The 14841-nt window shown below is 43.1% G+C and overlaps 1 protein-coding gene across 1 annotated transcript in view; it reads right to left on the reverse strand.

The window, feature by feature from the left end:
• Positions 1 to 14841, reverse strand: part of TXLNB (taxilin beta) — a 121949-nt gene that overhangs the window by 26853 nt on the left and 80255 nt on the right. The window contains exon 8 of the mRNA XM_068231685.1: positions 6647 to 6739. Coding sequence (XP_068087786.1) covers positions 6647 to 6739 — 93 coding nt within the window. The remainder of the gene's footprint in view (positions 1 to 6646; positions 6740 to 14841) is intronic.

Consider the following 14841-nt stretch of genomic DNA (forward strand, 5'->3'; position numbering starts at 1 on the left):
CCTATCGACCGCCGCTGGCGACAGAACAATCGCAACAGATAAGACAGTACAAGGCAATACAGATAATAAACGACCTGACTATGCTAGAAGGAATGCTAGTGCACTCCCAAGGATAACTACTCTAAGATAATATTAGCAAACAATTTGCAGAGGGCTGAGACTCAAGGTAAGTCTAGCAGGATCAAACCTTTATGACCAGCAGGGAATTCTGGGAGGAAATGGCATTTATACTGCAAGCCTTCAAAGGAAGCAGATAGGCAATTTGCATGACAAGTGGATGCAAATTTCTCAGCAGAACAGCAGCTCTGAAACTTGCAGAATGAAGACAGGTCTCCTTTCCAGGGGGCCTGTTCAGACAGCAGAGCAGATCATTACAGTACCCCCCCCCCCTCTAGGGACGGCTTCCAGACGTCCCTCAAAACTGACATTACCAACAAAACAGTTTGACTGAACACTTATGAAGGTCGGGGCAGCCTGACAAAACCCAATTCCAGAATCAATCCTGCCGAAACCGAACTCATCGGAAGCAGGACCCACTGAAACATGCCCATCAGTACTACAAGCCTCAGCGTAACACCCATCAGAACTGCGAGTGCCAGAGAAGAACCCATCGAAACGCTCCGAGCAATACCCACCACCTTCCAGGGACCGTCCAAAAATACCAAACCTCCCACAATACCTATTCGAAGTGTCCCTATCAACACAGAAGCCACTGTTGATCCCATCCAGAGTACCAAGAAAATTTTCTCACAAAATCTCACAGAACACTTTGAAGCTCCGCAGAGATCCCAAGAGGCCAGAATGCTCTTTAGGTTCACATGGAGAACTATCAAGAACCCCTATGGAACCAATGACAATTCCGGATTCAGGATTACCAGGACAACCATCAAGATGAGGGCTTTCAGGGACCACTTCTGGGCATGCAGGTAGGCAGGCAATATCAGAACATGTCTCCACAGAGGAAGCATCTGAGCATGCTGGTAACCGAGACACAATTGGGCATTCTAGCTCACAGAGCGCATCTGGGTACACTAGTACAGGAGGAACTTCTGGACATGTCGAAGAACTGCGAACCTCAAAGTCAGTCATGACAAGACCAAAACCAGGACCGGGCAGAAAATCATCACGAGTAGTGGTCACAAGTACTGGTCTTTCAAAAGAAGACTTAGACTCAGACTTAGAAGTCTCTGTGACTGTAATTGTATCTAACCAAACATATAATTGACTACGCATGACTGAAGCTCCACAAGAGCTGCAAAAGTAGTCAGCATAACAGCATTGCCTACTGAAGTGGGCAATACCTCAGAAGGATCTGGGGGGCAGGATTCATCTCCTAAAAGTTCTGCACCCTTTGGGAGGAACTCGGAGACCTCCAGACCATCAAACAAAACCTCAGGAGCATCATTTCCCAAGTTTTCTGACAAAGAAACCAAGGATTCTGAACTATCCGTGTTACAGGGCAAAAAATCAAATACATTTTGCGGACAGGGCAAATGTCCTAGGGATGGTTCTACAATCCGCTGAGACTGAATTTCATCTTCATGAACAAGATGCACAGGAATATCTACTGGAACAAACACTGACTCCCTGACTCTAATCTCACTGCACGCAGAACCCTGCATAGCAGTCAAACTAGACTGCAATTCCAAACTAGCAGAAAAACAGGTGAGAGTAGTTACAATACCTAGACAAGCCTCTAGGCTCACTGCAGGAGATTTTATGCAAGGCAACATTGACTCATCCAGAGTACAGGGTGGAGAGTCAGTACTTTCTTCAGAGCAAGAAAGGGACTCACAAATGTCAGTGCGAGTGGACATCATAGTTTCATTCATGGTACAGGGTAGACTCACAGAAATATTCTCTGGACTATGCAAAGATCCCTCAGAATCAGAGTCGCAAAACAAAAGCGCTGTCTCACCCTTCGACTCGGCTAACAATGTCGAATCCGAGGAGTCAGAACGCAAAATTTGCGAATCCAAGATTGCTTTTGGTTGTGAAACTGAGGCTTCTAAAGCGCAAGCCTGCGAAATCTGTGAACCAAATTGTAAAGTGTCCTGGACAGGAATATTGGAACAATTTTCATCGGGCAATGTGCTTTCATAGGTGTGAACAGAGTGAGGCATAGATTTATTTGCTGAAGAAGTTGCAACAACAACATGAGGAACTTTATTAGTCATATTAACATTACTCTTGAGGTTGCATAGTTTAGGAATTTTCCCCATAGCAGGATCATGGATGGAAGATCTTAAAGAATTACTGGGAGAAAAAGATCTGTTTTTAAATGACCAGGGATCCCACATATCTTTGACAAAACTGACACATTCATGTTGATCATAATCTGAGGGAACACCTGAGAAACAGGCATCAGATCGCACAGATTCAAACTCCACACCAGCAGTTGCCGTGGGAAAGAACCTTTCAGAATTCACACTGGTGTCAACAACAGTAACACCCTCATTCACTTCAGATCGCACAGTGTCTAAACTCACTTGCTTTACCCCAAAAAGGCAGGAACAATCATCCGATAACGGTGTCTCTTTATTGGAGTCAATTGGTTGGTGTGTGTGCAATTCATCCAAAATCGTCTGCCACACACAAATCACCGGATCCACAAAACACTCGTCACACTCATCAGATTCAATCAAAGTGTACACAGAATTAATACAAGCTTTTCTAGACACAGACACAGACTATAAGAAGTGTTTCACTCAAGTGTTTGCGTCTTTTAGACTTTCTCTTTTTAGCAGCTTTGAATGGCTGCTGTTTAAATGCAAAAGAGCTGTCCATAGACAAGGGAATCTCAGATTGCACAAGGTCAAAGTTCACACATTCAAAGGTTTCACATTCAGTTGCTTTGGGTACAGAGACATTAAACTGATTTTCACACTGAATGGTTTTGCATGGAAGGGATAGAACAGCTGACTGATTAGCAGGTACACACTCATCAAGAATAGGTGGTAAGCAAGGCAGTTTAAACCAGTGGGAGAAAATCAATGTAAGAAACTGATAAGGATTATCATTCCAGGAATTGCTTTTCAAAATCTCATAAACCCACGAAAACAGATCTCCTTGCAACAGAATACAAGCTAACTGGAGAGCCCACGTGGATGAATCAGTAATTTGAAAGGTAGGATTCAGAAAAAATCTTACACATTCAGAAAGGAAGTCCTCTTTGGTTTCAGAGTCTAGTTTTTTTAAACCTCTTAAAGGTATAAGAATCATATTCGACAAAATCGTACAAATCGGAAATTCCCTCTAAACTAGGAATTTCGGTTTGGTTGGTCATACTGTAACGAATGGGGAATTATCTCTGTGGTCAGAACTCCTCCACAAGCGTTGAACTAACAGAACCCAGCTTAGGTGCAATGCACCTGTAGAGAGAAATTCCCACCGGCAGATGGAGCTGTGGAGTGCAGAGGAATAAATCCTCTGCACTGCCACAGATGCCAGTTGGGAATTGTACGAGGTGAGGCAATACAGGGCAAGATAGCCCTTAGAGAGAGAGTGTGAGCACAGAGACAGAATGTATGTATGTCCACCAATCCAGTCGCCACACGGCGACGGTGAACACACAACAGCGAAGACCAAGTGTGAAACGCAATCGCAAGAATGGCGATTGCTAACAGCGACACAAGACCGAGCAAGACAGAGCAAAGGAAGAACAAAGACAGAACTGATAACAAACTGCAAAGCAACACAAAGTAGCAGACAGGACTAACTACACGCGGTCACCACACGTTAAGCGTAATAGCGACAAAGCGCGTGCACAGCACGGTCACCACACGATAAGCGCAATAGCGACAAAGCGTTCCAACCCTGACTAACCAATGTAACACGAAAACAAAAAGAGAACGCGAACGCTTGCTAAACGGTTACCTCACCGAGACAACAGCAAGCATTCGTTCCAGACAAAACAGACAGAAGGAGTAACCAGTAGCAACCGCAGCTCTGTCTACACTCCTAAGACAAAATACAGAGAGATCCACCGCCTCTGACGCTAGGGCGAATGCGATCCAAACAGACAGAGCGATTTCCTGTCGACCGCCGCTGGCGACAGAACAATCGCAACAGATAAGACAGTACAAGGAAATACAGATAATAAACGACCTGACTATGCTAGAAGGAATGCTAGTGTACTCCCAAGGATAACTACTCTAAGATAATATTAGCAAACAATTTGCAGAGGGCTGAGACTCAAGGTCAGTCTAGCAGGATCAAACCTTTATGACCAGCAGGGAATTCTGGGAGGAGATGGTGTTTATACTGCAATCCTTCAAAGGAAGCAGATAGGCAATTTGCATGACAAGAGAATGCAAATCCCTCAGCAGAACAGCAGCTCTGAAACGTGCAAAATGAAGACAGGTCTCCTTTCCAGGAACCTGTAGCATACTGACCTAAAAAATGGTCAAAAAGCTGCCTGCCTTTGCAGACAGCAGAGCAGATCAATCATTACATACACACACACACACACATACATCCGATTTTATATATATAGATGTATAACAATCTATGTTTACAGAGAGCCCAGCACTTGCCAAACCTTATTGATTTGGGTCTCGTGAGGTTGTTTGAGTGCGGTTATTTTAAGGGGTGTCGACTTTCCATGATGAAAGGTCTATCCGTCCTGCTGCATTACCAATTGATTTGACTTTTTTTACATGTTTACTGTAGCTGGCTAGACACTATTTAAATTGACTATCACCCACATCGCCTTTATGGGAGCTTTAATTTGGCCTTAACAGAGCTCTTTATTTTCTTCTCTTTTTAGCCATTTCTTATGTAATTACTCGAATGTTTAGGTTTATTGTCTTGTTGCAAGGTCTTCTTTTGGTAGTCAGAACTTCATTCTTTTGGGATGGGTAACATTAAGACATTTTTGCACGTATTAAAATGTATGCATTAATGGTGGTAATACATAACCTGTTCAAGAAAGGCCAGCAAATGTTAAATTGACTCACAGGGCCGGTGCTACCATAGAGGCAAAGGGGACAATTGCCCCAGGGCCCCAGAGCCTGTAGGGACCCCAAGGCATCTCCCTCCTATCTTAACTGTTGCTCCTCAGGGCCTCTGCAGAGTCTTTGGCCGAGTAGCATCTCATCTGTGCTGGGGGGCAGGTGACACACTACACTGCCAAAGACTCTGCAGGGGCCCCGGGGAGCACAGGTAAGTTGGGTGGTGATTGGGAGGGAGGGTCAGCAGCTAGCTCAAGGGCCCAGGAGGGAAATTTGTTGCAAAAAAGGGCCCCTAATGCCGCTTTTTCATCTATTGCGGGCCCCCAGGATTTATTCTGCACGGGGGCCCCACTGTTACTAGAACCAGCCCTGTTGACTCAAGCACCATTTTTAGCACCCAGAGCATCTCAATAGCACATTTAATATGCATGTCAACAATATAGCTCATAAATAAAAAAAAAACAACAACAAATGTATCTTATTTTTACATTTAAAAGTTTAGCAGAGGCCTTTATTATCCTATTTCCTCCTACTTCCATTGCCTGACCAACCACAGAAGTTTCAGGTAGATAACGACTGATGTAATTATTATATTTCACACATTATCAGAGAGTGAACAAAAAGCTTTTCATCAGCAGGGGGCAGGTAGATTGAACTATGCTTCAAAGAGTTTACAGACGTCACAGATGCTATCGTCACACTTTCTCTTGGATAAAACATTTGTAGCTAGTGGGGGAGGGAGACATGACAGCTCCTATAGCTTTTAGAAAGCAGGAAAAAAAGTGGTGCTTGGTTCCCTTTAAGGCCAGCAAATGTTTAATCCATCAATGAAAAGCCTATGTTATGGGGTATAACCCTTTCTCTAGGCATAAGGTAAACAGACATTACCTTATGCCTTAAAGGAAACACGAGGTGAAATTAAACTGATGAGATAAACAATTGCATATGTCCTTCTTCTAAAATGATCTTTTTAGATATCTCACAGTTTTATTTTATTTTTAAATCTACATTTCAAAGTTTTTACTGTTTCATTGTCTCTGCTCAATTACACATTTATTGACGTATGCCAGAACTAAAATCTATGAACTATTGACCCTTTTTTTATCTCTTCCCTGCTCTCAGAAGTGGTTTATGGCTGTAGCTCCTTATAAGTGAGGGTTATGCTATAGCCTGACCTGGTCCCGACCCAGACAGAAGCTGTCACTTGTACATCTGATTTTTAACTCTCTCAGGCAGAGAAAGGAAAAAAAGGAAAACAGCTAGGCACTGTACATACCCATGTCTATCTCATCATGCCACATGTCACCTCATGAATCCTTTAAGAAAGGGGTTATACCCCAAAATGTTGGCTCTAAACATCTGGGTTCTATACTGAGTGCTGGCCCTGCTTGAACTGTTTATACAGTATATTGCCAAGTCCAGTCTTGCACCAGTAGAAGTTCCCATTCAGGAGGTTGTAAAAAGTCCCGGCTCAAGCCAGTACGTCAAACAGTAAGGAGTCTTTGGGCAAGACTCTCAAATGATCCTGGTTGAATATGGTTGTCTGTGGCGAGCACCCTGAAGGTCTGCCAGGAGAAAAGCGTGATACAAATGTTCTGTGTCTTGTCTACTAGGGCAGCTGTTTAAAATACATTTGAATTTATTAAAGTATTATTTTCAAGAACTGTTTTTTTGCAGCAAAGAAAATCATTCACCTTTTCCATCTCTTTCTTGAAAGTTGAGAAGACTTCATTGCTCTTAGACAGGGAATTCTGAAATTCTTCAAATCTCTCCGAGTACAGTGCAATCTGTCAGTGGCAAAAAATCTAGGATTAGTTAATATTCAAGGAAAGATGAATTTGTACAAACTCAGTGGTATTTGTCAAAATACCATTAATGTGATGAATCAATGGAGGCAAAACTAAAATGCTCAGAGTATGTAACATCTTTCTTGAGTCATAATATGTTCTTGTCAAGCCAAAGTAAGATTTCCTCTATTTAGCATTTCTAATGAACCCATATGCTGTTCACAAATCATAATTAATGATTCCTTTCAAGGCTGTCATTATAAGTGCCAATGCTTCAGGAGCTGAATATGTAAACCATTCTGAAGCAGCAATAAGTGATTGTACATGGAAAATAACAAAAGGGACAAACGTTGTTATATTGTATTACTCTTCTGGGGATTTTGAAGAGGCTATTATCATTTTTGGATTACAGAGCATTCAGACACTATGTACAGAAGTAGCACAATTTTACAGAGGAGAATTGAAAATTTATTTCAAGGACAACTGTCATAAAAAATCTTAAAATGTAAAACACATACTGTACATAAAAATGTACATTTCTCCCAGTGCAAAATGCACTATAAATAAAATGTTTCCTATGTTGCTGTCACTTTATAGGCAGTGACAGTATGACAGATTTGTCAGGTTTTTGACTAGTCCATCTCCTCATGGGGAATTCTCTGTTATTATTTTATTTGCAAAATCACTTACTGAACTTCAGTTTCTCCGTCCAACTGCCAAAATAGTATTGAAGCTGGCTGACATCTTTGTATAGATCCTTTTCTGGGGAGTGATTTTGTAAAGAATAGTGGTAATATTGAGTATCCCCTGTGGGAGGGATGCCTGCACGGGGTGGTCCTGGTAGTGACATAATCTATGATTACATCCAATCCAAGCCTCCCACCTGAATGCTGCCTAATTTATGCAATTCCTGCTAGATTTGGTAGGGCAGGCAAAGGGTGTATAACTGTGCACTTGATTGCTGACCAAATAAAGGTAGGAAATTGCTAGCGCTGGGAGTGAGCAATTGTGTGTGTTGCAGTCAGCATTCAGCATAGAGGTAGTGGGGGTGAATTCCCTGGTGGTGAGAGCTCCGGGACCCACTCGCACTTCCCTCTAGGTATTGCATGGTGGTTTGGGAGCCCCGGCCAGTGAGAGAGTCTGGGGCTCCCAGCTGTCATGTGAACCAGTGTTTGTGGTTTTAATATTGAGTATCTCCCAAGAGAAGATGGACTAGTCCAAAATCTGTCAGCCTTTTTTTACTACCTACTGTGATTGACAGCAACATAGCAAAAAAGCTAATATATGGTGCATTTTACTCTAGGAGAAATGTACATTTTTTTATGTATGTATTTGAAATTTACAATTTTTTGCAATAGTTCTCCTTTAAGCTAGACTATTTATAGTGACATGTATGCATGTAAAATATGCAAACCTTTTGTAGGTAATAAGTAGAAATTGACAAGAAGATACTGCAGAGGTCAACAAGATTAATGTAGAATTCACAAACCAGTTGATCCAGTCTAAACGTTAAGAGACATGTTTAACCCATCCCTGCCTTTGGGTGTAAATTAATATTCCCTATGCTGCAGAAATCTTAGTTTATTGATGCCATTCTGTGTGCCTCCACACTTCCAGTTTGTAGCTGCAGAACTCAGAGAGTGATCACAGATCTATCAGTGTGAACAGATGACTTTCTGTGATCTGCATTAATGGCTAATTTTGGTGATCAACCTAAATCTTTGGTGAAACTTACTTTCCCTTGCAATGTAAAGGTTAATGTATGCATGATGGGATGAGCTTAGCCACTTCAGCTCCATGCCTTAAAGCAGACCTCACTCTCTCCTGTATAATGAACTACACCCATATTTATGAAATAGCTTAACCAGACATCAAGGCCCTTATGCAATGCACTTTTTCTCTTAGGTTTTCTCCTGTGTGATATTTTCACACCTAATCAATAAAATGCATTTGAAACCTCCAGCAAGCGAGAAAATACTCAGAGTAAATGTGCAGAATACAGAAAAGTTATTATAAATTAATATAAAATAATAATATATATTATTATATAAAATGTACAGTCATCATATATCCTCCAGCACGGTGGCGTAGTGGTTAGCGCTCTCGCCTTGCAGCGCTGGGTCCCTGGTTCGAATCGCAGCCAGGTCAACATCTGCAAGGAGTTTGTATGTTCTCCCCGTGTCTGCGTGGGTTTCCTCCGGGCACTCCAGTTTCCTCCCACATCCCAAAACATATAGATAAGTTAATTGGCTTCCCCCTAATTGGCCCTAGACTATGATATAGACATATGACTATGGTAGGGATTAGATTGTGAGCCCCTCTGAGGGACAGTTAAGTGACAAGACAATTTATACTCTGTATAGCACTGCGTAAGATGTTGGCACTATATAAATACTAAATAATAAAATTAACACGTTCTATTATACATCCAGAATATGTCCAGGACTCATCTCCCCTGAGAACAAACCCAGTTATTATGTGTCCCCTTATAACTAGCCCAGCTTTCATGCTGTCCCCTAAAACATATTCATCAGTCATGTTTGTATGTCTACAATATACCCAGCCATCTTGTGCTCCTCTACGTCTAGCCATCTTGTGTTATGCATTACATGCCCACCATTTATATGAGCCCCTATAACGCACAAAGCTGCCCTATATGCCCGGCAATCTTGATGTAACTTGTCTATCCATTGTGTGTCCTTCCTATAGTATGTCTAGCCATCCCATCATATGTGCCCCTCAACACACTCAGTCATATGTCCAGCCATCACTTGTTCCCCCTCATCATATAAACATCATTATTTACCCCATGTTCCCTTTCCTCTTAAAGCAATGTTAACTACTTCTGGACTGCGGTAACTGAAATCTATGCCCTGTTTGTGGCTGCTTATTCCTGCCAGGGCGTAGATTTCAATTACTGTGTTCACACAGACCTACTGCTACCGCCGATTGTGCCACTCTTCTGTTGCCGAGGCCCTTCGCTTTGCCGTCACTATGATGGCAGAGCTCTTTGAGGCGGTCAGAAGCCGATTTCATTGGCTCCTGACCCTGGGCTCACAGAGCACTGCCATCATAATGCTGTCATGATACATAACATGACTGAGGGGAAAGGGGTATGGATATAAGAGCCAGACTGCTGGACAGGGCAGGTAAGTATATACAGTCCAGTGTGATTTACTGGGTACTGGTGAAGGAGGTAGAGGAATGCAGCAGAAAGTAGCAATTGCATCCTCAAGCCTAGCAGACAATTCCCTGGCTAGCTACATTATTCCCAGAAATGGCAATACAGCCTTTGCCTACATACAGGAATGCACTGATCAGTCACCGTCCTGTATCATCCTGCTTTGGTGGGGGATGACTTCAGAGGGAAACATGACTTCATTTCCACTTCCTGGAAGTGCAGGCTGTAATGGGGATCTGCTCACAGTGGAATTATTTTGTCAAGCAACTGGCACAGAGTGAAGTAGGTTGCTGCTAATGCAGCCTGTTTAAACTTTTAGTGGATGTCGCACAGATCTCCTCTACTTTCACATCCATCTTACATTTTTTTTTTAACAATCTTTATTTTTTATTTTGAGTCGAAAAAATATACAATCAATAATATAAAACAGTACAGCCACCAAAACATGCCAGTACAGATATAACTCAATGGCAACACCACAATGCTGGGTGTATTCTCTGTAGCTAAAATCCTGGTGGTCCTGAAAATATTCCAGACCCAAATTTAATTAAGAGCTAACATAACACACACACACCAATCGCAAAACAAAACAAAACAAAACAAAACAAAAAAAAAAACACAGCCCAATTGGATTATTCGACCAAATGCACAGCCTTCAGATCCTACTACATATTATCCTCTACGAGCTAACCACGGTCTCCAATCAAAGTCGTTACCCCGAGCCTCTCCCTGAACTCCAACGAAGTTGCCCATTGACTATAAAACTTCCCCATCTTCTTTTGTGCCGACATTACTAATTCCTCCATCCGCATTGTGTCATTTAGGGCTTCAGCCAGATCTACTGTCCCCAGTTGGGCGTCAACTTTCCAATTTTTGGCTATCAGATATCTGACTGAGGACATCAAATGGCCAAGTATAGACCCCTTTGAGTTTTTTATTGGACCTGGAAACATTGAGAGTAACGCAATCTCTGGGGAGTGGGCTATATGACGTGAGTTCATTTCCTTTAACCACTCGAAAGCTAGTCTCCATAGGTCAGAAATGCTATCGCACCCCCACCACATATGTAAATAATCCCCTACCTCTTTCCCACATCTCCAGCATAGGTCCGAGCCCCCCTCTTGCCATTTTGAAATCTGAGCTGGGGTACGAAACCATCGGATCAGGAGCCTATAATTCCTTTCCTGTACTTTACTTGACCTCGATGCCCCATGCGTCAGTGCCAATGCCTTTTTCCAGTCACTAGATGTAAACTGTTTGCCTAAGTCTGCTTCCCATTGTGAGCAGATGTGATTAAACTGACTGGGAGAAACATCCAACAGTATTTTATAAATTTTTGAGATGGCATGTTCTGGTCGATGTTCACTGAGACATAGGCTCTCAAAGGCTGTACAATTCCTCATTAACTGAGATGAGAGTGAAAGGGATTTAACATAACTACATCATTGATGATATTGTAACCATTGTGAGCAGTGGCGGCTCCAGGAATTTTTTTTAGGGGGTGCTATGCAGGTGCTGGACCAATTTCTGGGGGAGCTGCCGATGAAAAAATGGGTGTGGCTACAACCTGCGGCGCGCTAGGCGCGCCGCAGCGAATAAATAAGCGTGGTCATGACTGGATGAGGGCGGGGCTAACTGTAATTTAAAGTGAACACAGTGTGAGAGTGATATGGTGGCTGCCATATTTATTTCCTTTTAAACAATTCTAGTTGCCTGGCAGCCCTGCTGATCTATTTGGCTGCAGTAGTGAACTGTATGACACCAGAAACAAGCATGCAGATAATCTTGTCAGTTCTGACAATATTGTCAGAAACCCCTGACCTGCTGCATGCTTGTTCAGGGTATATGGTTGAAAGAATTAGAGGCAGAGGACCAACACGGCAGCCAGGCAGCTGGTATTGCTTAAAAGGAGATAAATATGGCAGCCTCAATATTATTCTCACCTTGGGTTCCCAAAGTGCAACGCAAAGACAGAGGGCCCAAGTTTTGGTAACCCTTTCCCCAGAAAATTCACATAATTGTGCAGGTTTTCTCAAGAAAATACACGTAATGTGAACAGATTTGAACAAAAAACACGTTCAATGACCCCAATATGCACAATCGTTATCAGATATGACCCCAATATGCACAATCGTTATCAGATATGACCCCAATATGCACAATCGTTATCAGATATGACCCCAATATGCACAATCGTTATCAGATATGACCTCAATATGCACAATCGTTATCAGATATTACCCCAATATGACAAGACAAGACAAGACAAATAACATTTATATCGCACTTTTCTCCTGGCGGACTCAAAGCGCCAGAGCTGCAGCCACTAGGACGCGCTCTATAGGCAGTAGCAGTGTTAGGGAGACTTGCCTAAGGTCTCCTACTGAATAGGTGCTGGCTTACTGAACAGGCAGAGCTGAGATTCGAACCCTGGTCTCCTGTGTCAGAGGCAGAGCCTTTAACCATTACACCATCCAGCCACCACAATATGCACAATCGTTATCAGATATGACCCCAATATGCACAATCGTTATCAGATATGACCCCAATATGCACAATCAATATCAGATATGACCCCAATATGCACAATCCTTATCAGATATGACCCCAATATGTACAATCCTCAGCAGATCTGACTACAATACGCACAATGCACAGCAGATCTGACCCCAATGTGCACAATGCTCAGCAGTTCTGACCCCAATATGCACAATGCTCAGCAGTTCTGACCCCAATATGCACAATGCTCAGCAGTTCTGACCCCAATATGCACAATGCTCAGCAGTTCTGACCCTAATATGCACAATGCTCAGCAGTTCTGACCCCAATATGCACAATGCTCAGCAGATCTGACCCCAATATGCACAATGCTCAGCAGATCTGACCCCAGTATGCACAATGCTCAACAGTTCTGACCACAATCAGCAGCACCACCTGAAAAAGAAAAGAAAAACCCATTTACTCACCTAGTCAGAAGACCTCCTGTTCCGACTTCCTCCTCTCCCGAGTCCGACCTCCTTGTGGCGCGCAGCTCCCACGATCCTCTTCCTTCACGTGACCTCCTGCCTGCAGCCTGTATTACCCGGCGAGCAGGGTTACGGGAAAATGGGCGCCCAAAGCCCTCCACTTCAGACTCCAAGTCTGCAGAGCAGGGTATCGGGCGGCCATCTTACCATAGCCCTGCTCTGTTGCTTCGGGCTGCCGCTGTGAACTGACTCGGCGTCTTTTAGATGCCTGAAGTCAGTTCACGCCTGAAGTCAGTTCACGCCAGGGGGTGCTTTGGGGGTGCTTGGACAAATGTAGGGGGTGCTTGAGCACCCCCAAGCACCCCCCTGGCGCCGCCACTGATTGTGAGATGTTGGGGCTGCTACTGCCTGGGGGGAGGGGACCCATTAACCAAAAAAGTTCCCATCATTGGCCAGTCCCTTCTATTAAGGCCCAAAAAAGTATTCGCTCCAACTGCAACTACAAAGCTCAAATTATCAAAAATGGAAGTGAGAGGACTCGGAATAGATGAATACAGTAAATGAGACCCCCCTCCTGACAACAATGCATCCCAAATTGTCAATACATTCCGTACCAGCAAGGGGATATCAACTAAAGACTTTCTAAGACACACAGGAATCCAGGGTAAAGCCCTGACATCCAAATCTATTATCTGGGATTCCAGTTTAACCCATTGCTTCGTTTCATGACTGTGAAACCAGTCTATTATATGGGACAGTGCTATTGCTCTATGGTACAATTCCAAGTCGGGTAGGCCCAACCCCCCCCTCATTTTACTCTTTGACAGCAAAGCATACGGGACTTTCTTATGACCCCATATGTATCTAATGAACATTGATCTAATTGATTTAAAGGCATCTTTAGGAATATCTAAGTGGACTGCCTGCATTACGTGTAGAAACCTAGGGAGAATGTCCATTTTAAGTACATTAATATGTCTCATCCAAGAGGGCTTGCCATACGTCGGGGAAGCAAGGTCTCTCGATGTAACAATGGGGTATAGTTTAGCTCATAAAGATTAGAAAGACATGAGGGGATCTGGATTCCTAGATATTTAATATGATGCTCTTTCCACTTAAAAGAAAAAACAGTTTTCAATTCAAGCAACATCTTTTGTGATAGATTGATATTTAAGACTTCGGATTTAGAAGTATTTATTTTAAAATTGCTAAGATCTCCAAAGATTCGGATTTCAGAGAGTACATTTGGTAGCGAGATCTTTGGCGAAGTGATGAATAGGAGCATGTCATCCGCGTATAAGGATATCTTATGGTGACCAGTCCGGGTTCGGAGCCCCATTATAGAAGAGTTTTGTCTAATAGCATTAGCAAGATGTTCTATAGTTAATATATAGAGTAATGGGGACACCCCTGCCTGGTACCATTGTGGATGCTGAAGGCGTCCGACAGTATGCTATTCACTCTTACTCTTGCTGTCGGTAGAGTGTATAGGGACATGATCCTCCCAATCATACCAGACCCCAGACCGGCATGACAGAGGACCAGCTCCAAAAACGCCCAATTGACCCTGTAGAACGCCTTCTCTGCATCAATGGAAACCAGGCAGCTGGGCGTCCCTGTGCGCTGAGCCAGCTCAATCAGAGTATTAACCCTAAGTACATTGTCTCTCAGTTCTCTACCAGGGACGAATCCGGACTGGTCACCATGTATCAGGTAAGGTATTAGAGGTCGTAGTCTATTGGCTATCAGCCTGGCAAACAACTTAATGTCCAGGTTGATCAGTGAAATAGGTCTATAACCCGAGCAGTCCATTTGATCTTTACCAGGCTTAGGTAGAACCACTATATGTGTCTATAAGGCCTAAAGGGAAAAAGTGCTAGAAGCCGAGATAGAATTGAAAGCCTCTAATAACATCGGAACCAGCTCTTTCTGGAAAACTTTATAGAAAGGGGCAG

This window comes from Hyperolius riggenbachi, chromosome 4, assembly GCF_040937935.1.
Source record: "Hyperolius riggenbachi isolate aHypRig1 chromosome 4, aHypRig1.pri, whole genome shotgun sequence".
Classification (NCBI taxonomy): domain Eukaryota; kingdom Metazoa; phylum Chordata; class Amphibia; order Anura; family Hyperoliidae; genus Hyperolius; species Hyperolius riggenbachi.